Source organism: Cricetulus griseus, chromosome 4 (assembly GCF_003668045.3).
Source record: "Cricetulus griseus strain 17A/GY chromosome 4, alternate assembly CriGri-PICRH-1.0, whole genome shotgun sequence".
In the NCBI taxonomy this organism is placed as follows: domain Eukaryota; kingdom Metazoa; phylum Chordata; class Mammalia; order Rodentia; family Cricetidae; genus Cricetulus; species Cricetulus griseus.
Window position 1 is genome coordinate 211,421,011 of NC_048597.1, and position 24,165 is coordinate 211,445,175.

The 24,165-nt window shown below is 42.7% G+C and overlaps 1 protein-coding gene across 1 annotated transcript in view; it reads right to left on the reverse strand.

The window, feature by feature from the left end:
* Positions 1-319: 319 nt before the first annotated feature.
* LOC100767241 (serotransferrin) overlaps positions 320-24,165 on the reverse strand; it is a 48,650-nt gene continuing 24,804 nt past the window's right edge. The window contains exons 16-22 of the mRNA XM_035444233.1: positions 15,965-16,231; positions 15,333-15,427; positions 13,445-13,522; positions 9,994-10,076; positions 3,763-3,899; positions 2,846-2,900; positions 320-1,338 (exon numbers count right to left, since the gene is read on the reverse strand). Coding sequence (XP_035300124.1) covers positions 1,125-1,338; positions 2,846-2,900; positions 3,763-3,899; positions 9,994-10,076; positions 13,445-13,522; positions 15,333-15,427; positions 15,965-16,231 — 929 coding nt within the window. The 3' untranslated portion in view covers positions 320-1,124. The remainder of the gene's footprint in view (positions 1,339-2,845; positions 2,901-3,762; positions 3,900-9,993; positions 10,077-13,444; positions 13,523-15,332; positions 15,428-15,964; positions 16,232-24,165) is intronic.

The following is a 24,165-nucleotide window of genomic DNA, read 5'->3' on the forward strand; positions in this document are numbered from 1 at the left end:
GAGACCTGTCTCTGAGTGAGGAGAAAAGTATGTCTGTATACACACAGCAGTCAGTCTAGGTAACCTAGAGTAAAACTTGAATCCTAGTGCTTTCAGATAGTTATTTACCAAGATACCAGTCTTTTTTTTTTCTTTTCTTTTTGTTCAAGGCAGGGTTTCTCTGTTTCTCTGCTTTGGAACCTGTCCCAGAACTTGCTCTGTAGACCAGACTGGCTTCGAACTCACAGAGATTCACCTGCCTCTGCCTCCCGAGAGCTGGGACTAAAGGCGTTCGACACCATTTGTAAAAGCAATGAAAGTGCAAATGTTTAAGACAGTATTAGTTTGAAAAGGCAATTTTTAAAAAGCATGAATGAATACATAAAAATATACACAGTGGACTTTTTTGGTTTGTATTATTCCACAGCAGTGAGCTGAGATGACACAAGGGAGCTGATCAAGTAGCACAGGCAGACAGCCTGGGGTCCCACCCACCCCCAGAGGCAGCAGTGTCTGCCTCCTGGCTCTCCCCAGGAGAGTCTCTAGAACACACTAAACCATGAGTGTGTGCGGAATTGACTCTTACATCCATCATGTAAGGGTGGCTCTAGGGGTTCCCAGGAGGCTTTTTTTTTTTTAACCTTAAGCTGGAGTGAGACAGGTCACTGAGCCCATGAAGAACACACTGTCAACTGTGCTCTGTGGTTCTGAATCTGTCTTCATTGTAACTACCTTTACATCTGACACTTCTCTAAGAACTGACAGTGTATTATGCTAGAATGCCAGGGGCAACTGGAAATTAACTGGTTCCATAAATAGGCAGGTCTGGTTCCAGGAATAGGGACTGGAGCAGAGAGGCAGAGGACAAGAACTTTCCAGATAAGCCTATTCTCATGGTAATGGCCTCTCTGCCATGTTGTCACACATAAAAGCAATGGAACAGCTACCAAAGGGAGAACAGGAGAGTTGTTAAATAAGGACTAGTGAGGAAGGAGCTGAAAGGGAGGGACAGCGGCTCTCAGGCTGCTACAATGTTTCTAGAACACTGAGATGCTGCAGACAGTGTGCTCCCTCTTTATCCACCACAGCCCTTTCCTGCTGCCAGTCAGTCATAGATGACCAGGGTTTGCAGCCAGGGCTGCCCCTCAGGCGATCTTGGCCAGCCACTTCTCCAAGTCCTGGATGTCAGCCATGCCGGCATCCCCACGTCCACCCTTGGCACTGCATTCCAGGAACTCCACTTTGAGGGGCAACTGGGAGAATTCAAACTCTTTGCCTTTCTTTCCCAGCTGAGCAGGTGCAGTACTGGAACTGTCCAGTGTGCTGGGAGCAGCAGACCGGGTGACTCGTAAGGTGTTGCTGTGGGGCAAAGGGGCAAGTTGGGCAATCCATCAGTACCCATAAAAGACTGATAGTTCACTATCAGAAAAGACTAATCGTCAGTTCACTATTAACACTGCTGGCTTATCCTTTATATCCGTGAACCACTGATTCAGATGAACAGGCGAGATGGCTCTAACCTGTCTGTTAGCCAGTTGTCAGTGGGTTAGGAGACCCAAGTCACATCAGCTCTTTTAAGTTTGGTTTCACTTCTAAGATCTCCTGAATGACAGCATAGAAAACAGTTTTAAATGTATGCTGTATTTTAAAAATTCAAGTTTCAAACTTTACAGGGAGCTTTTGATAGTGAGTCTTCTTGGATATAAAGTTCATACATCCACATACTTCAAAGTCTCATCCATTCTGCTTATTTGTAAGTAGGAAAACCTTCCCGAATTAAGTCATTTTACTGCCACCTGCTGGTCCGATTAGAGCGAACACAGGCAACATGCTTGCTGACCTCCTGCCAGGGACTAATTTTTACAAATAATAGATCTGACTAAAATGACAAGCTGGACATGGTGGCGCACGCCTTTAATCCCAGCACTGGGGAGGCAGAGGCAGGCCAATCTCTGTGAGTTTGAGGCCAGCCTGGTCTACAGAGCAAGTTCCAGGATAGCCAGGACTACATAATAAGACTCTATCTTAAAAGAAGTCTTACTTTTACAAAAGCAGTAAGAAAATGTAACTGGCTTTACTGTGTTGGTCTTTTCTTCTGTAAACAAGCTTTTTACTTCTTAGAAATCAGCACAGCATGGAACAGCTTGCTAGATTCCTTAATGCTCACAGCTTATCTCACTCAACTTACAAGCTTTTCGATACTAAAAGCAAGATAAATACTATTGCCAATAGCTTGAAAACATAAGAAACTACAAAACAGTAATGTTAATTTTTTATGTTCTTCCTAAGTGTTCTTGTTCTGTCAACAATACTTTCCAGTGGCTACAATTTTTTAATCTTATTTTCTGGGACAGGCTCTCACTACACAGGCCAGGCAGGCCTGGGACTCCTGGTCTCCCTGCTTCCTGAGTCCTGGGACTACAGGTATGGGGGGACCACACAGATCTTCCAATAGCTTTAAATTTGTTTTCTTTACATCCCTTTTCCCCTGACCCTCAGTTTTTATTTAATGTCATTATTTTGTACATATTATCTGTACCTTTTACACTGTTTTATATGCTTTCCTGTGTGAACAAATATCTTCATTCACTGAAATCAAATTATTGGAAACGTAGGTGTTTTAAGTCTCTAAAACCTTCAACTATAAAAGATTAACAGTGATTAAAACAAAATGAGCTAATGATTTCAATAAGTCATGAAATTTTAAAACAGCTATAAACACCATTAGCTTTTTATAATTCCACTAATTCTTCATGTTATTTAACATAGATCCCATAGTAATCCTGACTAACCAAATAAGAGACTTCCAACCTTGAACCCTAAGTATCCCAGCATTTTTTTTGTAACCAGAAGCACATGCACTTACAGTTCCTTTTCGAGCTGCTGCTGAATTAACTTTGCTGATTTTGCCATTGCGATATCTGGGGGAAAAAATAAAAGCATTATTTTAGTTTAAACCAGAATGTGTCTTTTCCTTGGACCTCCAGCACAGAGAGAGAATTCCTATTTATACTGGGAAGTTCACCTCCATTTCTTCGTTAAAGCACTTTTTATTGCTGTTTCTTTCTCTGTCAAAGTAAATTCTGTATTTGTGGGGTTTTTGAAAAATGCTTTAAAACATTAAATGCAATAAAACATTGTTTTAGTGCTAGTGATTCTAAAACTAATTAAGCTTAAGTTTTCCACACCTTACAAGCCTTTCCATACTTACACCTGTCCAGTCAGTTTAAAGAAAGCTTACTAGCACCGTGACTGACATTTGATGAGAACTTTCAACACACAGCATGTATTATAAGGATTTTTAAAAATCACTTCTGAAAAATGCTTCAGGCTCCTAAGAAATGCAGATGTAAAAGAGCTCTGAAAGACCAACTATCCTGTGTTACTGGAACTGGTCTCAGAACTGAAGCCCTGCTGACCCAAGTTTGAGAACCAGGAGAAGGGGTTGCAGTTTCCTCTGGTGGAACCTGCTCAGTGTCACGCCTGTATGGACTGAGAGACCCCAACAATCTCTCTAGAACTGACAGTACACAGCCTCACAAACTAATATCTGGTGAAGTAAAATAATTTATGATCTTTAAATAAAAAGCACTGTATCATGAAAAGGCACCTTGGCTGCCAGTCTTTAGGACAGTCTGGCAAAAAGACTGGGAAAGTAATAGAAATAGATAAAGACTTATTCCCTTAATTTATGAACACCCTTCCCCCATGTTCAACAGTAACAACAGCAGGTAAACAAGTTAATTCAATCCTAGACAACCCACTACCATCACCAGGAAGCACCTTGTTTATTGCAGGCTATTAAGAAGGATGGTGTCTTCTTCAGACCCATGCTGTCGATGAGGACCTGATACAGAAACTCAGCCACATCTTTCACCTCCCGCTGGAACGTTGCACTATCCACCACGAACACCACAGCCCTGCAGTGATAGTTAAAGGGAAGAGGCACATGAGCACACACAGTAAGCAGGAACCTCAAAACAGGATCCCTGATCTCTTTAGACTCAACCATCCCTCATACAAACACAAGTGTTCTCATCCTCCCTCCCTCCCTCCCTCTCTCTCTCACTCTCTCTCTCTCTCTCTCTCATGCACACACACCTTGACTTAATAAAGTTGTTAAGAAACTAAAAGGACTCGAGAAATGATGTCTGCTCTCAAGGGCCAGGAAATCATCTGATACCCACAATGGAATAAGAACAAAGAGGAAGACATTTGAAGGAGACCAAGTGGAAGACGAAAGGACCATGTAAAGCTGAACTGACAGAACAAACAAACAAACCAGGCACAAACTGTTGGGCTAAAAGAGTATGCTGACAGTACAAATAGATAAAACACACCTCAGAAAGAGTACATGTGGAGGGGTGAGTCAAGGGATGCGAGGTCAGAGAGAACACACTGACTGTAAAGCTCATGTTTTCCTGCCCTACAAAGACTACTGGTGCCTAAGTGGAAGGACAGGGAACTCTTGGGTGGCATCTCAAGGAGAATTATAAGCACATGGGGTCTAACCTCAGGCAATAACAATCATCCAGAACCAGAAACAAAGCCATCAGAGGTAATGCATGGGAACTAAAGACAACAGGTCCTAGGGGTCAGGGACTTGAAGGCCCAAGTGGAGAGAGATGTGCAGTGGTTAATAGGCCCTAGGCAGCCACACCAAGCACCCTGTACAAAGCCTTCAACTCACAGGCAGTCTAATGGAGGCTGTGATTAGAAAACATTTCCAAAGAACTGAAACACCTGTCTGCAATGCCTCACAGCTATAGTGCATGAGTTGACATTCTCCTCTGGAATAAGAGCCCTATGCAAAAGATTACATAAAAATTGGGCCAGATTCATCAAACCCCCATGATACCAGGAGTCGACCCTTTGTGTCCTAAAGTAACAAAGACCATCAACCTGATCAGTGACACCTGTTCCCCTGAAGGAGGGGTTCTGGATCAAAAGTAGATGAAAATATGCAATTACAAGAGAAAATATCCAGAGCCCACAAACTGGAGTTTAGAGTGACCTACGCACATATTCATGGATTGGATGGAGATGTCGCTCAGTAGGTAGGATGCTTGCACAGTTGGCACAAAGCCTGAGATCCCATCCCAGCCAGCATAAAAACAGGCAATGCACATGCCTGCAATCCTAGCAAGTAGAGGCAGGAGATCAGAAACTCAAGGTCATCTTTGGCTAAATAGTGAGTTCAAAGCCAGACCGAACTACATGAGATCCTGTCTCAAAAAAACCCAACAAAATATATGTTTACCATTATTTTAGAGGATAATACTAGAAATAAACAGGTAGACTTTTAAAGGGTATTTTCAAAAGACTACATTATAAAAATAGTATATGAAATTAGCAACTCAGTGGAGATGAGTCTTAGCTGAAAAGAACACAGCAAACTACACAGCAAATCTGAAGGGAAAAGGATTTGTTAGATAAACTAGTGAAGAAATGGCAGAGAGAAGGATCAAAAAACATCAGCAAAAGGTCAGGCAGTGGTGGTGCACGCCTTTAGTCCCAGCACTCGGGAGGCAGAGGCAGGTGGATCTTTGTGAGTTCGAGACCAGCCTGGTCTACAAGAGCTAGTTCCAGGACAGGCTCCAAAGCCACAGAGAAACCCTGTCTCGAAACAAACAAACAAAAACTATCAGCAGAGTCCACACTGTGACAAGTGAGAAACAGCAGACAGTGCCATCTGTTTGGCATCACAGGGTTTGATGAATCTGGCCCAATTTCTATGCTACTCTTTCCCTTGGGGTTCTTTTGCCTGCAGTGTCCACGTATGCCCTGCAGCTGTGAGGCATGGAGGCAGGTGTTCCAGTTTCTTTTGGAATTACTTTCCAGTCACAGCCTCCATTGCACTGGGAGGCTTCGTGCACCATGGTTGGTCCAACTCCCAGGGCCCATTAGCCACTGCATTGAACAGATGGCAGCATCCTTGGGTGTAGGGTGGTACACTTGAATCCAAACACCATGAAGACAAAGATAGGTGTTCTATAGGGAAATGACACTGAGAAAACAGTCTGAAAGGAAGGGACAGAATTTGGCAAAGAGCAAAGAAATCTTAAACAGCAGGTATAAGAAAAATAGTGATTACTGGCAGTTACAGAGGCACATCCCCAAAATAACACAAGGGTCTGATCAAAACACGGGTGATTACAGTTCACCAAAAGGAAATGAGCACTAACTGGATACTGTTGCTTACTGTTTAAAATGGGGCAGGAATTCATAGAAAGAGTAAAACTAATATACTTGTAAAGAGTAGATGGGGAAGGAATCTTTTGTTTGTTTGTTTTGTTTTGTTTGCTTTTCAAGACAGGGTTTCTCTGTATTGCTTTGGAGCCTGTCCCGGAACTCGTGCTGGAGACCAGGCTGGTCTCGAACTCACAGAGATCGGCCTGCCTCTGCCTCCTAAGTGCTGGGATTAAAGGCGTGCGCCACCAACACCCAGCAAGGGGGAAAGAATCTTAAGCCAAAAGGTAGAATTTTTTTAAATGGTCCATGGGGCTCAAGAGATAAGAAGACTGGCTGCTCTTGCAGAGGACAAAGGTTCAGTTCCCAGCACCCACATCAGGCGGCTCACAGCTGCCTCTGACTACAGTCAGGGGATCTAGCACCATGTTCCCGCCCTCAGGCACCTGCACACACATGGTGCACACACATCAGGCACATGCACACAAATTTTTTTTAAAAATCTAAAAAAAGAAAAACTCACATACCATATAGTATTTCAACTCCCCTGTATTATAACTGAAGCGTATGTGAACTTAGTTTTACCTTTATTGAAAGATTTTAGTTTGCTGAGAGAAAAAGTTTTGAAAGATTTTAGTTCACAGAGAGAAAAAGTTTCCCACAGGCCTTGACCCAGAACAAGGAAATTGGCCCCAACCCGAGGGCAGACAAACAATCCTTTTGGGGTCACACCTGGTCAACAGACAATCGGAGACTTTTCAAGGTACGTTCTATGGTTTTTCCTTTGTAAAAAAGCAGGTCATACCTGGGTGACCACTCTAACATGAGATCATAGTTTGTAATCAATCACTTTGTGCCCCTTGCCTGTATGCTGATCTGCGTTTTTTCCCTATATAAGGAGCTTGCACCCCATGCTGGGATGTGCAGCTTTCCTGGTATTGCTGACACCCGAATGCACATTTGCTTAATAAACTCTATCTTGCTTTTGCAGCTCTTGGTTTGGTTTCTGAGTCTGGGGGCTCCTCGGGATCCTGTGGCCCTTAGGGGTCTGGGGTCTTTCATTATATGTTACATATTCTATTTATTCGAAAATACTTGGGTAACAGACTATAATTATGCTACAAACTGTAAATTATTTGCAATTAACAATTGAAAAAACTGGCTTTAAGACAGTTTCACTATATTGCTTAACCAGGTCTCAAACCTGCCATCCCCCTGCCTCAGTCTCCTAAGTAGTGTGTGTCAGTGTTCAACGAGAGGGAAAAGAATGCCCAATTATGGCCAAACTTAGCAGTTCTAGCTATGTCTCAATTGAGGAATAAAACTCACATTCTCATCTATGACAAATTGCTCATCACCATCTTTCTGTGGCAAGAAGCAATGACAAAATCTAAGTCTAGAATGCTCAACAAAAAGGGAGCTAGGATACAATCAGTCAAAAACATGAATACCTCAGGCACAATACAGCCAATTAAACTATCACAACATCATCTCCAAAATGCTTTCCAAATCCAGTTTTTAAAATATGCCTTCATATCATTGAAATGTATTGTACAAATTTACCTCTTTAGCTTTTAATCAATGTTAGATAGCAAATATGAAGAACACATTTAAAACTAGAGCATACAAATTTTAGGAAAGAACTTACGAATCAACGACAGGAGGACTTACACTAAAAATTAGTTCTTGAGGCACTGATTTAATGTAATTCAAGAACAGACTTAGCCTGGCGTTGGTGGCTCATGCCTTTAATACCAGCACTCGGGAGGCAGGGGCAGGCAGATCTCTGTGAGTGCGAGGCCAGCCTGGTCTCCAGAGCAAGTGCCAGGATAGGCTCCAAAACTATACAGAGAAACCCTGTCTCGAAAAAAAAAAAAAAAAAAAAGAAAGAAAGAAACAGAAAAAAAAAAAAAAGAAAAAGAAAGAACAGACTTGCTGCACCACCATTCAGCCTCTAGCTTTTGGCGGGTTACACAAGATAATAAGGACGGTTTCCATACCATGGTTTCTACTGCTCCACACCCCACCAGTGGGAAACACTCAGCAAACAGCTGGCTACAAAGCTGCTTGTCAGGGCACACCACTACTGTAGGGATGAGGAATCCTCATCATCCCAAGCCTGATACTGTGGCACTCTACTGAACTCTGAGCCACAGACTCCCAGTTAGCAGCTAGGTAGAAATCGTCCAGGACTTCCAGACAGTCCTGGAAATACATATTGTGGAGTACAGCTACTGTTGCTTCGCAGGAGCCAAGCCAGGCCTCTCTGGCTGGCCTTTTCAAGGATACCAGCTGTGCACTATCCATGCAAACAATTAACAGTTATGCCCAAAGACACCCAACTAGCATGCCACTGCATTATGTGCGGAACATGCTTAAGAATCTATGAGAGCTGGGAGAGCTGGGTGTTGTAGCAACACGCCTTTATCCCAGCACTGGGAAGGTAGAGCAGGCAGATCTCTGAGTCTGAGGCCAGCCTGGTCTACAAAGCGAGTTCCAAGACAGCCAGGGCTACACAGAGAAACCCTGTCTCGACACCCCCACCCCAAAAGGAATCTACTATGAGGGAAATGTTTGTTCTTAAAAACAAAGCAAAACAAAACCTTCTTCATCCTGTTAATCAGTAATTCTGAGTGTTGGATTAGTTCCACATGGGGGTCAAAAGGTATGATTCTGAGTTGAAAAATAGGGAGCAGAAATCAGGTATTGGCAGTCTTTCCATTTTCATTTGTATGTGATTTTCCAATACAAACAAAGGATGTAAAGCCTGATGGAGCCAAAACCTTTCATTGGGCAAGTCCAGCAGCTCAACTTCAAGACAATTAGAAATAAACTCCTTACATTTTTCTATGCTAAAAAAATAAATAAATACAAGCTGGGCAGTGGCGGTACACGCCTTTAACCCCAGCACTCAGGAGGCAGATCTCTGTGAGTTCGAGACCAGCCAGGTCTACAAGAGCTAGTTCTGGATAGTCTCCAAAGCCACAGAGAAATCCTATCTCGAAAAACAAAAACAAAAAAAACAATAACAACAACAAAAAAGAAAACCAAAAAGAGTAAGAACATTGTTTTGAGTTTATCATCATCTAGGATCCACCCTAACCTTAAAAATTCCTTTTCCAGCCTGGTGTTGTTGTTGTTGCTGTTGTTGTTGTTGTTGGTGGTGGTGGTGGTGGTGGTGGCCTTTAATCCCAGCACTCGGGAGGCAGAGACTGGTAGATCTCTGAGTTCAAGGCCAGCCTGATCTACAGAACGAGTTCCTGGACAGTCAAGGCTACACAGAGAAACCCTGTCTCGAAAACTCGAAAATCAAAAACCAAACACACAAAATTCCTTTTCCAGATTCTAATAGCACTAACATATCATTAAATCTATCTTCAGAGTTAGGAGCTGGAGAGATGGCTCAACATTTCAGAGTGTGTTCTTGCAGAAGAACTGAGTTCAGTTCCCGGCACCCATGTTGGGAAGTTCACAACCACTTATAACCCCAGTTCCAGGAGATTCAACACCCTCCTGTGGCCCACCTGTGTATCTGCACACAAGTACCCACCTCACATACACATAGTTAAAAATAAAACAATTCTTTTAAAATGGTATCTTCAGAGTTATCATGAAATTTAATCATGTTAATGGGAGTAACACTCCCTGAGAAACTCTCCTTAAGCCATTTCCCATCTTCACGATCCTAACACCCTAATCGTCTACTCCAAGGTACATGGCCTTTCCACCCCAGGGCACCATGGTGTCGGAATCTTATCAGAGGAAGCAAAGGATGCCAACATAGTATAGACTTGAATAAACCCACGTCACTTCTCCCTAACTTACCTGGCTGAAGACTTAAAGCGATCTAAGAACTGAAGCCTCAAGCTCTCGTGCCCAGGGAGGTCAATCAGAGTCAGGCTGTTGCCCTGAGGACAGCAACAGTGAGATCAGGTTAGCTCTGGGTCCAGTGCCAGGTTCACAGGATAGACCTCCACCATCAGATCATGGGCAGCACACTGGAGCTGCACTAATGAGTCAAGCAGATGTTTACTGCAGAGAGCGTGTCAGATGGATGTCTGAGGAGCACTTCCTAGTAGTCAACACTGATGCTTGCTAGTATGCATGAGGCACAGAAAGAAAAAATAGGGGCTTTGTTGGTAAAAAAAGATCTGAGTTTTATTCCAAAACCCTATATTAAAAAAAAAAAAAAAAAAAAAAAAAAAAAAGTCCAGTGTGGCAGGTAGGCCACTTCACCCCAGCACTGGGGAAGCAAAGACAAGCAGATCCCTGAAATTCTCTGATCAGCCAGCCTAGCCAACTCTGTGAGTTCCAGGACAGTGAGAGACCATGTCTCAAAAACCAGTATATACAGCATCCTAAGGAACAACACACCCAAGCTTGACCTCTGCTCACATACCTGCACTACCCACATTACTGGCCCACACACACATACTAAGTAAATAAAACAATGGCCAAAGCTCTGGCAATTAAACAGTAAGCATGGTTCTTGACATGACATGAATAATGCAATGTAAAATTATGTAAGATGTATAAAATTACATGTAAATCAATGTGTTTTTTTTGGTTGGGTGGGTTTTTTTTTTTTTTTTTTTCTTTCTGGAGACAGGATTTCACTATGTAGCACTGGCTATACTGGACTCACTCGGTAGACTGGGCTGGTGTCAAACTCAGAGATCTACCTGCCTCTGCCTAGTGCTAGGATTAATGGTATGCGCCACCACCACCCAGCTTAATAAATGCTCTTAAGAGAATAGAGACACCTCACTGTCTGAAGGAATTGTGAACACATGGTCTATCCAAGGCTTAGGAAATACACCAATATATGGGTATAAGCAAATGTCACTCCTTCTAGAGTCTGTTCTCTCCTCGGCTAATGGCCTCTTGGGCAAAGAACTGCCCCCACCTCAACCACTGGCTTTGGACATGCTGTCCTACTGTGCTTGCAGGAGATAAACTTAGAAGACTGATGAACCTTGCCAAGTCAGGGTAAGACAGCCTTTCTACCTCCCTGCTTCTGTGTTGGTCAGTCAGATACTCCAGGCCTTAGCCAAAGCTGGTTGCCCCTACACTGCTGTGAGACTCTGTCCAGGTAGCCTGCTGTTTGTGTCTTCGCTGCACCTTTTGGAAGCTGCTCGCCTGCACTTCCTGCCTACCCTAGTATGGCTACCCTCCTTCTCAAGTCTTTGACGAGGTTGAAGATTAGACTGTCACTGTTCTCTCTTCCTAGATAGAAATATTAGGTACAAGACTTAAACTTTCCAGTTTAGGACAACTCTATAGTAATCTCTGTTATGCCTTTACCCTAGGATTGGATATATAGTTCTTGCCTTTTGCTCTAGTTGCTTCACTGGTCTTAAGTGTGTTTGTTCTTACTTTTCCTTCTCCTGGAGCATACTTGGTATTTGCTATCTTTGTATATAGTTTTGTATCAAGCCTAAATCTTTTTCTTTAGAGTTAAAGGGGAACTGTAGTGAGATATCCACCCCGCCCGCACCTGTAGTGCTGACCACGCCCAAATGGTGAGGACATGGGAGTGAGTTTAGATCTGGGGTCCAGTCAGGGAGTGGCCTGTGTGGATCCTTAGAGCGGGAACCTGTGGCGGCTATCTGCTTCTTATGTAAGTGACTTCTCCCCGAAATAAATTATATTTAATATTTGAACCTAGTCCCATGCATCATTATCCATACACAAACAATGTAAAGTAAAAACATACAGTTTATAGTATGTATTACAATTAATGAGAGTCTCAATCTTAATTTTGACTTTTGAGTTTTAGATATTTGTATATTAGATACACCATTTATTTGTTCCAACTCGGTCAGTATTTTGTTGCAATTTCTGGTCCCCTACAGAGCAAACTTACTATACATCCTCGGAGGTGCTAGTAACCATCCTATGACCTTATAACACATGTTATTATAGACGGAAATGACAAGACTATCAGGTGTGGTCTGGTAAATGTATCAGGAAATGTACCATTTCTCATACTGACCCAATCCTCAACCATGACCATGATGTCTGCAGAAGGAAGTCAGTACCACATACAGACTGGACACACCGCCTACCCGTCCATCCCAAATCAGCCACTGGGTCCTCATCTCTCACTCACCAAAAAGCTCTTAGCATTATAATTAGCCCGGCAGATACCCTTTACACCGTGCTGTGCAGCTACACAGGTATGCAACAAGTCATCACAACAATGCTCGTAAAAGCAAAAGATTGTAACAACAGAGTATTACCAATGCTTTGACAAAATAAAAATCTAACTATGGGATGGCCTCGAAAGAAGTCAGGTTAGCAGAGACAGAAAAGGAAAGCTACTTTTAAGCAAATGATGATCCTATGTTTATGCACTGCCTCTTACAACAAAAAAAGACCTAGTGCCCACTGAAACTCACAGTAATGTTGAAGAGACAGAACTTAGAAAGAACAAAAATGTTTAAAAAAAAAAAGAATGAAATAACCTTGTACGTAAGTTACAAGGACAAGTGGACAAGACAAAATCTGTTACTGAGATTGCCAAGGGCAGATCTGTACCTCCAGACTTCTATGGTTAGCTAGCAGCAAACTCTATTCTCTGACCCCCAGACAGGCTTTATTTGTGCAAGAAAGATATCACCACATACCTACATCCTCAGACTATTCTAAAAGGTCCTTCCTTGACACACCAGTGTCTTAGTTAGCTTTGTCGACTTGACATAGCTTACAGTCATCTGAGAGAAGCCTCATCAGATTGGCCTGTGGGCATGTTAGTGGGGTCATTTTCTTAATTGCTACTTGATATAAGAGGGTACAGTCTGATGTGGCAGGTTCCATCTTGAGGAAGGTGGTCCAGGACTATGAAGAAATCAAACTAAGTAAACCAAAGAGTGGGCCAGTAAGCAGCATTTCTGCATGGCTCTTGCTTCTAGGCTCCTGCCTTGACTTCCCTTAATAATGGAATATGACCTGGTAGCAAAAACCAGATTAAACCCTTTCCTCCTCAAGTTGCTTTTGATCAGAATATTTTCCTCTTTTTTTTTTTTTTTTTTTTTTTTTTTGAGACAGGTCCTGGCTGTCCTGGCATTTGCTTTGTTGACCAGGCTGGCCTCAAACTCACAGAGATCTGCCTATCCACCTGTCTCTGCCTCCCAAATGCTGGAATTAAAGGAGTGGGCCACCACCACCTGGCTATTTTTTTTTTTTCAGATTATTTTCTCACAGTAACAAAAATGAAACTAGGATTCACAGTAAGAAGAGTGTCAGATTCTAGAACATTCCACAGATACCTTACCCTGTTATTGTTGACTTTGTATGCAGCAGAACTGTTGGTAATGGAAGTCTGTGTGTCTCTGTAGTGGCCAGTTAGCAACTGTAAAAAAACAAGATGGTCAAGATCTGGGTAAGCGCACTACAATGAAACCAAACCCAATTTAAAGAATAACATTTTAATTCTCTCCAGCATAAGGTCAAATGAATGAATGCTACTTGAAATAACTAAAAATGATCATATTATTTTTAACCTGTAGGAAAATATAATTAATTACAGGCTTTATTCCTCTTTTTTGCAGGACCAGCGATCTAACTCAAAGCCTCAGACATGCTTCAAAAGCAACTCTACCACTGAGTGACACCCTCAGCCGAACATTATTTGTTTCAAACAACAGCAAGGGGCCAGCTGTACTGACCTGTAAACATTTAAACTACCAAAAACAATTCAAGGCCTGAGGAGATGTTTCAGTGGATAAAACACTTGCTGTGCAAGTCTTGACAACCTGTGAAGCCATATAAAAGCAGATAGAGTAATGCATACATTCACAATTCTAGTACTCTGATGGGAAAAATGGGAGGAGACAGAATTTCCAGAGATTCAGACTAGCTAACCTGGCACAGCAATGAGAGAAAACTTGTCATCCTCTAACCTCGGTCACACACGTACCAGCACTCACACACATGAACACACACACACACCCTCCAAAGGAAGAGTGGAAATTCTTCATAGTCAAACACGCTTGGTTAAAAATACTGGCTACATAAACTAGCTATTAACGAAAAGAAGCCTCACTAGCTTAAACTACCAAAGGCGCTCACCAACTAGCAAGGCTGACTAGCCAAGGAATGCCAGGGATCCACTGTCTCTACTGGGATTACTGAAAAGCACCTGTGGATTCCAGGGATCCAAACTCAGGTTGTCATTTTTGCCAGGCAAGCACTATGGACTGGGTCACCTCCCCAGCCCCAGACCATTTATTCTAACAGTATCATCTGACTCAGAAAAGTTGCCCGTGCCACTGACAAGTAAAGCCTGGCACACATCTTCAACATCTCCCTTTTATCGTTTAAACTAAAAAACATATCAGTCAACATGCATGTCGTGTGACAGTGAACTATCACTTATTAATTATTCCTTATTGAGGAATCAGTTAGCAGACTAGGATGCAAATGTCTTTGCCCAATCTTGGTCCAACTTCAATCACAACGTTGCTCCTGACACAAAGGGTGTTCTGTAAGAACCAATGAACTACACAGAATCCATAACACACTTTCCAAATGAGTAAAATATATTGTTCTGAGTTTGGAGCATTTCAGATTAAGGATGCGAAAGCAATGAAAATGCATGGAAATATTTCAAATTCAAAACATCCAAAATCTGAAACAACAACGAAAAGACTCTGGCAAGTTCTCAGAAGGGTTTATTACCCAACAACAACTCTTCTGGTATCTTTACCCACAGAAACACATCTACAAAAGATCTTATATAGTAAGCACTAAATGTGTGTGTGTGTGTGTGTGTGTGTGTGTGCAGGGGCAGTTACAGGTTTTCCTAGAGTCTTTTAGTATTAGTAAGGACTGTGTGTGTGTGTGTGTGGACAGTTACAGGTTTTCCTAGAGTCTTTTAGTATTTCCAAGTAAGTCACGAATTAGCTCCCAGGACTGGAGGAGGGTCAGCTAAGTTGGTTAAGAACACACACTGCCCATGTAGGGGACCCGAGTTCACTTCTGAGCATCCACAACAGAAGGCTCAGATTAGCCTGTAACTCCAACTCCACGGAATCTACACAGCTGGCCTCTACAATCATATGCACTTGCTGACATAGTTTCCTGTACCAAATAAACCACAAAATGACAGGAATACTATGACAATTCCTATTAAGTTTAACAGGTGGAAATCAAAGCATTACCCTGACAAACAGTAACGTTTTCCCAGAGTCACAAAGCCCAACGAAGAGAACAGCTCTCTGACTGCTCTTCCTGCTCCAGATGAACTTCCAGAACACTGCAGATAAAAGAAAAACAGTCTTCATTTTCAAGGACATTAATAGGCATTTAGGACAAAACACCGCGTCCCATTACTTTCACTGTTATTCTCCATCAGTCATTTTAATAGTTAGGAGCCCACTTTTCCATTGTCAACTTTTCCACACCTATGTCCCTCATCCCAACTGTGGAGACTTCAAGTATCCCCAGAACGATGAAGTTGAAATAAGAAAAACAAAGCAATCAATGGCTTGCTAAATTTGATTGGAGGCTCTCTACCTTAGTACCTCAGTAGCCCAGAGCCCAGCCCACAGATAGAAGCAGCTCAAAGTTGGTGTGAGCGATGGCGGCGGACGCACTCTGCGCTCAAGCGCACAGGGGTGCCTCAGGCACGCCTGTCCCAAGAACCAGGTCACTTCGGAGTCCCCGCTCGACGCTGCTGGATTCTGGAGGGCGGTTGGCAGAAGAAGGGAGCCTCGCCGCCCGCCTCCTAGGCCTGCAGCGCCGAGCCCCAACTCTGCCACCTCGCCTTCGCCGCGACCGCCTGTCGCCTCACCCAGCGTCAGCAGGACCGCGAGCACCGCCACCGCCACGGACAGCAGCGTTGGGTCCCTCTGCTGCAGCTCCTGCCTCAAGGAATCGAGGTAAGGCTGGAAGGCGCCCCCGGCGCCGTCCCCCACACGCCAGGTGTCCGCAGAAGCCATGAGGAAGATGCGCCGTCTACCCGGACCGCCTAAGCTACGTGGCCCTAGACTCCGCGCCGCGAGGGGGCGCGGAGCATCACGGGAGTAGTAGTTCATGGGGGGTGTTTCCCGCCTGCGGGCTGTGAGGAACACCAAGTGCCTGATGGGAGTTGTAGTTTTTTGATTCCTACAACCCAGTTTACTGGTCTATGGATACCTGTTCATGCTTTGGGATATGTATGTATCGACTCTGTCTTCCTTGTGCGTTTTTCCCCTTACATTTTAAAATTTATCTTTGGAGAATTTCATACATGGATGTGTGCTTTAGTCGAATCCACCCCTCTTCTCCCCCCCCACTTTTTTTTTGATATTTGAAAGAATAATGAATTTGAGCAAAATTTCATTTGAGGATTTCTACTCTGCCCTTACATGGGATGAGACTTGTGAAACATTTTACCAGTGTGGCAAGAGATGTGACAGAATGAGTCACGGTGAGGAATGGGAGTCCACAAAGACACTCAAAGTCCTTCATGAGATCAGAGAAAAGTAGTTAGAATGTGTTAACTATGCTGGCAGTTAAAGAAAAAAGATGCACCGGGAAACTCGATAATTCTGTGTCCTAAACTGACAAGCCCTGCATGGAAAACTCAAATGACTGCATTTTAAAAAGCAATCAGGAAAATCAGTGATTGGGAGGCCTTGGGGAGTGTCCACAATAGAGTGATCCTTGCCACCCATAGAGAGCAGGCCCTACCCATGAACCAGGTAGGCCGTTTGAGTCCTGGGGTAGATGAGTTCTCCCAGTTTCTCAAGAGAACTTATTTATAAAGGATTTTCATGGCAAATCTTCTACTTAAGATTTCAGCAGGTTATAGAAAACATTCAAAATGTGCGCTCCAGTTTAAAAACACCTCTAGTCTGAAGTGTCCAAGCCTAGGAGGCTCTGTTGGCAGTCTCTGTCATTAAGGGTGATTGTTTAAAAGCATGTGTGTGGTTTAAAGTATGACTGGGTGATGACATGAGACGTCAATGTTCCTTAAAGACTAAACAACTTCTTTACAATTCCACATTGGCACACAAAAGCAAGAAGGGAGGGAACGGAGCTCTCCCTTTCTCACAGTGTAGCAGTAGCTAGGTAGAAACACTTTTGATTAGGTAGGAAATAAAATAAAGATGTCAAGCTTTGTGTTTGGAAAGCTCCCCGTGTGATTTAGACACACCACAGGTGAAATAAGCACAATTTGGGACGTCCATTTGGCCTTATCATCACTAAATGCTGAATCACTGGTTACAGATGATGTAAACATTGATTAGAATGTTCATTTAAGCAAAAGTGGCAGAAAATCAGCTGCAAAGATTTGCAGGACTCTAACCTGGAGGGGTTTGCTGTACTATGCTGAAGAACCCAGAGTTTATTTAGAACGTAACAAGTTGAAAGTGACATGGATAATTGGCAGATCTACAGAGAACTAAGACTTGAGAGAGAGGAGATTGAGGCTGTGTGATCAATGAGAGTCTCTTGTTGTATCTAGACAAAAGATACCCAGAATCTAACATAGGATAAAAGCGTGGAATGGATGACACAAATTTCAGGGATATTTAGAAGTTTAAAAATATAAGTTGTAATGACTATAAAGTGTATAGATAACAATAACGATGTAAGTAGAGGAGAATAATCATGCCTTTCTCCTAGAACATAAGTGTTGGGTGACTGAATGTGTGTAAACTGCTGTTTCTTGTCCCAACCAGGCCTGGTCCCAAATAATGGACTCAGAGGCTGAATATGAATTATAAATGTTCGGGCTTATTACTAGCTAATTTTTACATTTAAGTTAACCCATATTCCTTGTTTACCTTCTGCGGTAGCTTTATTAGCACGGCATGTTCATCTCCTGCTCCCTCTGTGTCTGCTGGCAACTCCTCTGATTCCACCCTTGCTCATCCCATCATTCTCAGTTTGGCTTTCCCATCTAACTGTATCCTGTTCAGCTATTGGCCAGTCAGCTCGTTTATTGAACCAATCACAGTGACATATATTCACACAGTGTAAAGGAATATTCCACAGCAAATGTGTCCTTTAGTGAACTAAAGACTTTAATAAGGGAAAATGGAGCTGTGGATCCAATAAGAAAGGGAAGCTAGGATTAAAATTGCCTGTCTATGTTGTGTTTCAGGTGTTTCTGAAAAATTTGAAAGCCACTATCAAGCAGGTGGTAGAATGAAGAGATATAAAGTACCACAAATATGTACCTGGTTTTCACTTGGAGTCAGGAATCAATTGGACTTCTTTAGGAGTTCCTGAGTCAGCGGCATAGAAATAAAACAAAGGTGTCTGGCAGTTGTCAATAGAAACTTGTGGCAGAGAAGCCCCCATGATAAGGCTTCTGGATGCATGTGAGCCCATGGGCTCTGGAAGTATAAGAATGGAAGACTGGTAAGCAAGGAAACAATGATAACAAGAATGGGACTAATGTCTAGCCGTGATGAGCACATTCTGGTGTCAGAAAGCATTCAAGCCTACTTTTACAGAGGGGAAACTGAGGAGGGGTTTGAGTAATTCCTCATGAGGCAGAACTGGGATTTGATTACAGGCAGTTAGGCTTCTATATGCTTAACCACTTGCCCTAATGTGGTAGGATTCATTTGACAAAGGCTTCAGGTCAAAGAGAAGTGTGATCGTTAAATAGGTAGGTTATAAATTATTATTATCATTTAAAGTACCAGGACTAGCAGTAATCATGACAATATTCTGTTTCTTTTCTTGTTGTGGTCCACACACACACACACACACACACACACACACACACACACACACACACACACATTCTTTAAACATACCGCTATTTTGGCCAGGTGTGGTACTGATTCCCATAATCCCAGCACTCAAGAGACTAGTTCAGGATGATGGCCATGATTTACCCTTCCACTGCTGTGAAGAAACACCATGACAAAGAGAACTTATAAAAGAAAACATTTAATTTGGGGTTCATAGTTCCAGAGATTAATAGAGTTCGTGACCATCATGGTGGGTATCATAGCGGCAGGCAGGCAGGCATGGCATGCCACTAAAGCAGTAGTTGAGAGCTCACATGTTAAGACAACAAATAGAAGGCAGTAATACAGAAATCTAACTGGGAATGATGGGGGATTTTGAAACTTCAAAGCCTGACCCAGTGACATCTTCTCCTTATTGCTGTTCTATTACCATGATCAAGTCAAGGTACAGAAGGAAATATTTAATTGGGAGCTTGCTTACAGTTTCAGAGAGTGAATCCATGATCTTCATGGTAGGGAGTGTGGCAGCAGATAGGCATGGCATTGGCATCCTGATTCAGAGGCAGAGAGTAAGAAACTGGGCCTGGTGTGGGCGGACACACCTCTGCTGTCAAACAATCTTTGGTTAATAAAGAGCTGACTAGCCTATAGCTGGGCAGGAAGAGATTGGGTGGGAGAGACAGACTAGGAGAACGCTGGGAAGAAGGACAAGAGTCTCAGGAGTCACCAGTCAGATGCAGTGGAAGCAGGGCATGTAGAAAATTATAGAATGTAGATAAGAAATGTGCGTTAATTTAAGTTGTAAGAGCTAGCTAGTAACAAACCTAAGCTATCGGCCGAGCATTTACAATTAAGTCTCTGTGTGGTTATTTGGGAGCTGGCCAGCAGTCATGAAAAACTCTGCCTACACACCTCCTCCAACAAGGCTACACCTCCTAATTCTTCCCAAACAGTTTCACCACCTGGGGACCAAGCATTCAAATATGAAAGTCTATGGGGTCATCCTCATTCAAACCACCACACAGCCTGACCTCTATAGTAAATTCCACACACACACCAACCTCCACTACATAGTATGAAATCTTGTTTCATTCTCTCTGTAATTTTTTTTTTTTTTTGGTTTTTCAAGACAGGGTTTCTCTGTGTAGCTTTGGAGCCTATCCTGGCACTCGCTCTGGAGACCAGGCTGGCCTTGAACTCACAGATATCCGCCCGCCTCTGCCTCCCGAGTGCTGGGATTAAAGGTGTGAGCCACCAATGCCCGGTAATTCATTCTCTCTTTAAAGAATCATTATTTAAATATTATCAGATGAAAAATTGTTAGGGTTAGATAATAGAAAGCTGTGTTCATTTGTATGTCTCTCTCTCTCTCTCTCTCTCTCTCTCTCTCTCTCTCTCTCTCTCTCTCTCTCTGTGTGTGTGTGTGTGTGTTTTAAGACAGATTCTCCTGTTATCCAGGCTGACCTCAAACTTGCTATGCTAATGATGACCTTGAACTCTTGGGCCTTCTGCTTCCACCTCCCAAGTGCCAGGATTATAGGCATTCACTACACCTGGCTCAGTTCCTCTTCTTCTAATTTCTTTTTTTTTTTTTTTCCATGACAGGGTTCCTCTGTGGCTTTGGAGGCTGTCCTGGAACTAGCTCTTGTAGACCAGGCTGGCCTGGAACTCAGAGATCCGCCTGCCTCTGCCTCCCGAGTGCTGGGATTAAAGGTGTGCACCACCAACGCCTGGCTTCTCCTCTTCTAATTTCTTAAGAAACCTTTACGCTGTGTCCTGGAGTGGCTGTACCATGCTACAGTCCCACCAACAGTGTAGCAGGGCTCCTTTTTGCCACACTCTCATCACTGTTCCATATGTTTTGACTTTTTAATTGTAGCTATCTTAATGAGTATAAGATAGTGTCTCATAATGGTTTTGATTTTCATTTCCCTAATGGCTTAGGATGTTTAGTACATTTCATATTCCTGTTGACAATTCGACATGTGTAGAAAATGTCTCTTCCAAACATTTTAAAATATTTATTTGTTTGTGTGTGTGTGTGTGTGTGTGTGTGTGTGTGTGTGTGTGTGTGTGTGTGCACTGTATGGGTGCAGGAATCCACAAAGTTCAGAAGAGGTATTGGATTCCCTGGAAATGGAGTTGCAGAGTTACTTTTAAACATTTTATTTTAATTATGCATGTATGTATAGACATATGTGTTTGGGTCTACTTGTACATGTGAGTGCAGTGTTATAGGCTCTCATGTGGGTGCCGAGGTCTGTAAATGCTCTCAATTATACATGTGTGTATAGGCATGTCTGAATATGAATTTGTGCTTGTGAGTGCAGTGCCTAGAGAGTCCAGAAGAGGGTGTTGGATCCAATGGAACTTTCGAGGTCTATGTAGGCTGCCTGGTATGGGTGCTGGGAACTGAACCCACATTCTGTACAAGAGCAGCATATGCTCATGTAGGCAGTTTTTCATCAGGGCCACTGGCCAGCTCCCAAATAACCACACAGAGATTTAATATTAATTATAAATGCTTGGCTGATTGCTTAGGCTTGTCACTAACACTTACAACTTAAATTAAGCCATATTTCTTATCTAAGTTCTACCATATGGCTCATGGCTTGTTATCTTATTTTGTACATGTCCGGCTTCCCCTACATCTGACTGGCAACTCCTGAGATGCCGCCCTTTTTCCTCCCAGTGCCCTCCTGCCCAATCTCTTCCTGCCCAGTCAGCTCTTTATTAACCAACAAGATTTAAGATTTAATACATATTTATAGTGTACAAAGATTGTTCCACAGAATGCTGAAATCACTGAGTCATCTCTCCAGTCTCCAAATGATTCTCTCTCTCTCTCTCTCTCTCTCTCTCTCTCTCTCTCTCTCTCTCTCTCACACACACACCTCTCAGTGTGGTGGTTTGGATGAGAACGGCCCCCATAGGCTCATATGTTTGGATACTTGGTCCCTAGTTGGTTGAACTGTTTGGGATGATTAAGAAGTGCAGAGTTATGAGAGAAGGTGTGTCACTGGGGACAGGCTTTGAGGGTTCAAAAGACTTGTCAGCCATTACCAGTGTGCTCTCCCTCCTTCTCCGCCTCTCGATTGTGGGTGTAGACCTCAGCCCACTGACTGATGACATCAATCACTATGTTCTTAGGCTCAAAAGAAGATTTTTAGCAAAAGCTGTTTCAGATTCACTTTTGGACCGTGACTATTGTATCAAAACACATTAATATAAGTGTTAATTAATATTAATTAATATAATTAATATAATATAATTAATATAATTCCATAACTTTTCCCAGGACTCACTGGGACACTTATTTGCAACAAATTCCTCTTTCTGGCACCGTGTGCTTACACATATGCACACACCCACGTGTGTGGCGTATAGATTTCATTCTAGGATGACCTAGGAGACCCTTTCAAAAGGGTCTCTTCTTGGAATGGACCCTGGAGCTGTGTCTGTGGATGCCACACAGAGCTGTGGGAAAGACTGCCTGAATCTTTTTACTTTTTTAAAAAATATTTTTATTTTTGAAATTAATTTTCTTGTCTTTTATTTTTATGTGTATGTGTGTGCTTATGTGCCCCACATGCATGCAGGATCCTTTGGAGCAATAGAGAACATCAAAGCCTCTGGAACTGGAGTTACAAACAGCTGTGAACCCCTATGTGGGTACTGGGAACTGAACCTGGGCCCTCTGGAAGAGCAGACAAGGCTCTTAACCCCTGAGCCATCTTTCTAGCCCTGACTACCTGAATTTTGAGCTCAAAAGACAAGGTTCAGTTGTAAATATATATAGTCAGATTGTATAAAGAAATCCTGGCAAAAAAAAACATTTAGAAAAAAAATGGAACTTGGAAAATATAAAGTCAACAGTCATTTTTATTTTGTGGTCTGTGTATGTGGTAACACACAGCAGTAAAGATGGACATAGTTGGCCTGAACCCCTCAGGCCATGGAGGCCAAGGGAAGCCCATGGATCTTGTGAGCATCCATCTCCATCACAGTGGCAGCCACCTCTTGGATTTTAACTTTTGTGGAAAGTACAGGCTTCCAGGAGTCCTGAGGAGAGAAGAGAGATGTAAGGTGTTCAGAATACTCTTATATTTATGAACTGTTTAGTGAATGGGTAACTCAGTGTAACACAAAGATGCTAAGACTTATTGTTCTGTTTTGTGGCCCATTCTTCCAATGCCCATCTCTACTTGCCTACACAGCACCCGTGCCTACCACAGGGAGGGGCCCACATCAAGGGTGCAGAAGCTGTAACATGACTTTCCTACTCCATGGCATCCTCTACCTTGTTTTTAATGGGTGAGGCTCTGCAACTGAATTCCTATAGCTAGAAGTTGTCCAGGAAAACTCTTGCCTGAGATTTTTAGGTAGATGGTGTCTGGTAGTCCCCAGCACCTTCTAATCTGGGTCTAGGAATGGGCTGGAGAATAGCAGAGCTAGACTGTCATCTTGGGCTGTCATAAATGTCAAGGAAATATTGAATGGACCTCAACAAGCATATTGCTTCCACTAGAATTGCATGTGGCAAAGTGTGTGTGTGTCACTGTCAGATCTGGGGATCAAACTTAGGTCTACAAGCTCTTTTACCCACTGAACCATCTTGCCAATCCACGTGTGGAAACCTTGAAAGTGCCTCCACTCTGAACTAGCACAGACTCATTCAAGCTCTGTCTCTAGGATAGCAACTCAAATCAGGACCAAGACTCACCTACAAACTACAACTGAGGACTAACTACCTTACACCACACAGATTCTCTCACACCTTCCAAGTGCTTTCAAGTGGTTTGATTTATCTCAAAATGGACTGCAAAACTATATTTTATTCTGTTTCAGTTCCTGGAACTCGATGTTCCAGATGGGCTTGACAACTATAGCTAGTCAGAACTTATCATTGTTGACGTTCTGCAGATCAGACCTGTCTAAGAAAGTGTTCTGCAATATTCTCTTTGCTATGGCTACTTTTCACTAAAATTGTAGCTGGGTGGGATTAAATAAATGTTATCTTGATTTAATTTAGCTGTAATTTAAATTTAAGTAGTTACATCTGTATTGGATAAGGACCTCTAATAAGACTGGTGCCCTTTTTATTTTGTAAGAAATGAGATGGGATTAAGTACCTCTAATAAGTTCACTGCCCTAGTGTTCTGGATCTGTGGTCCCATTGCTATAGGTGCATACAACCCACTCTATTGTATATATTAGACTTTATCTTGCCTGTGTGGCTATTTCTTAGGGCCATGCTTGACTTTTTCCTATTATAACTGCCATTCCAGAACTCATCACT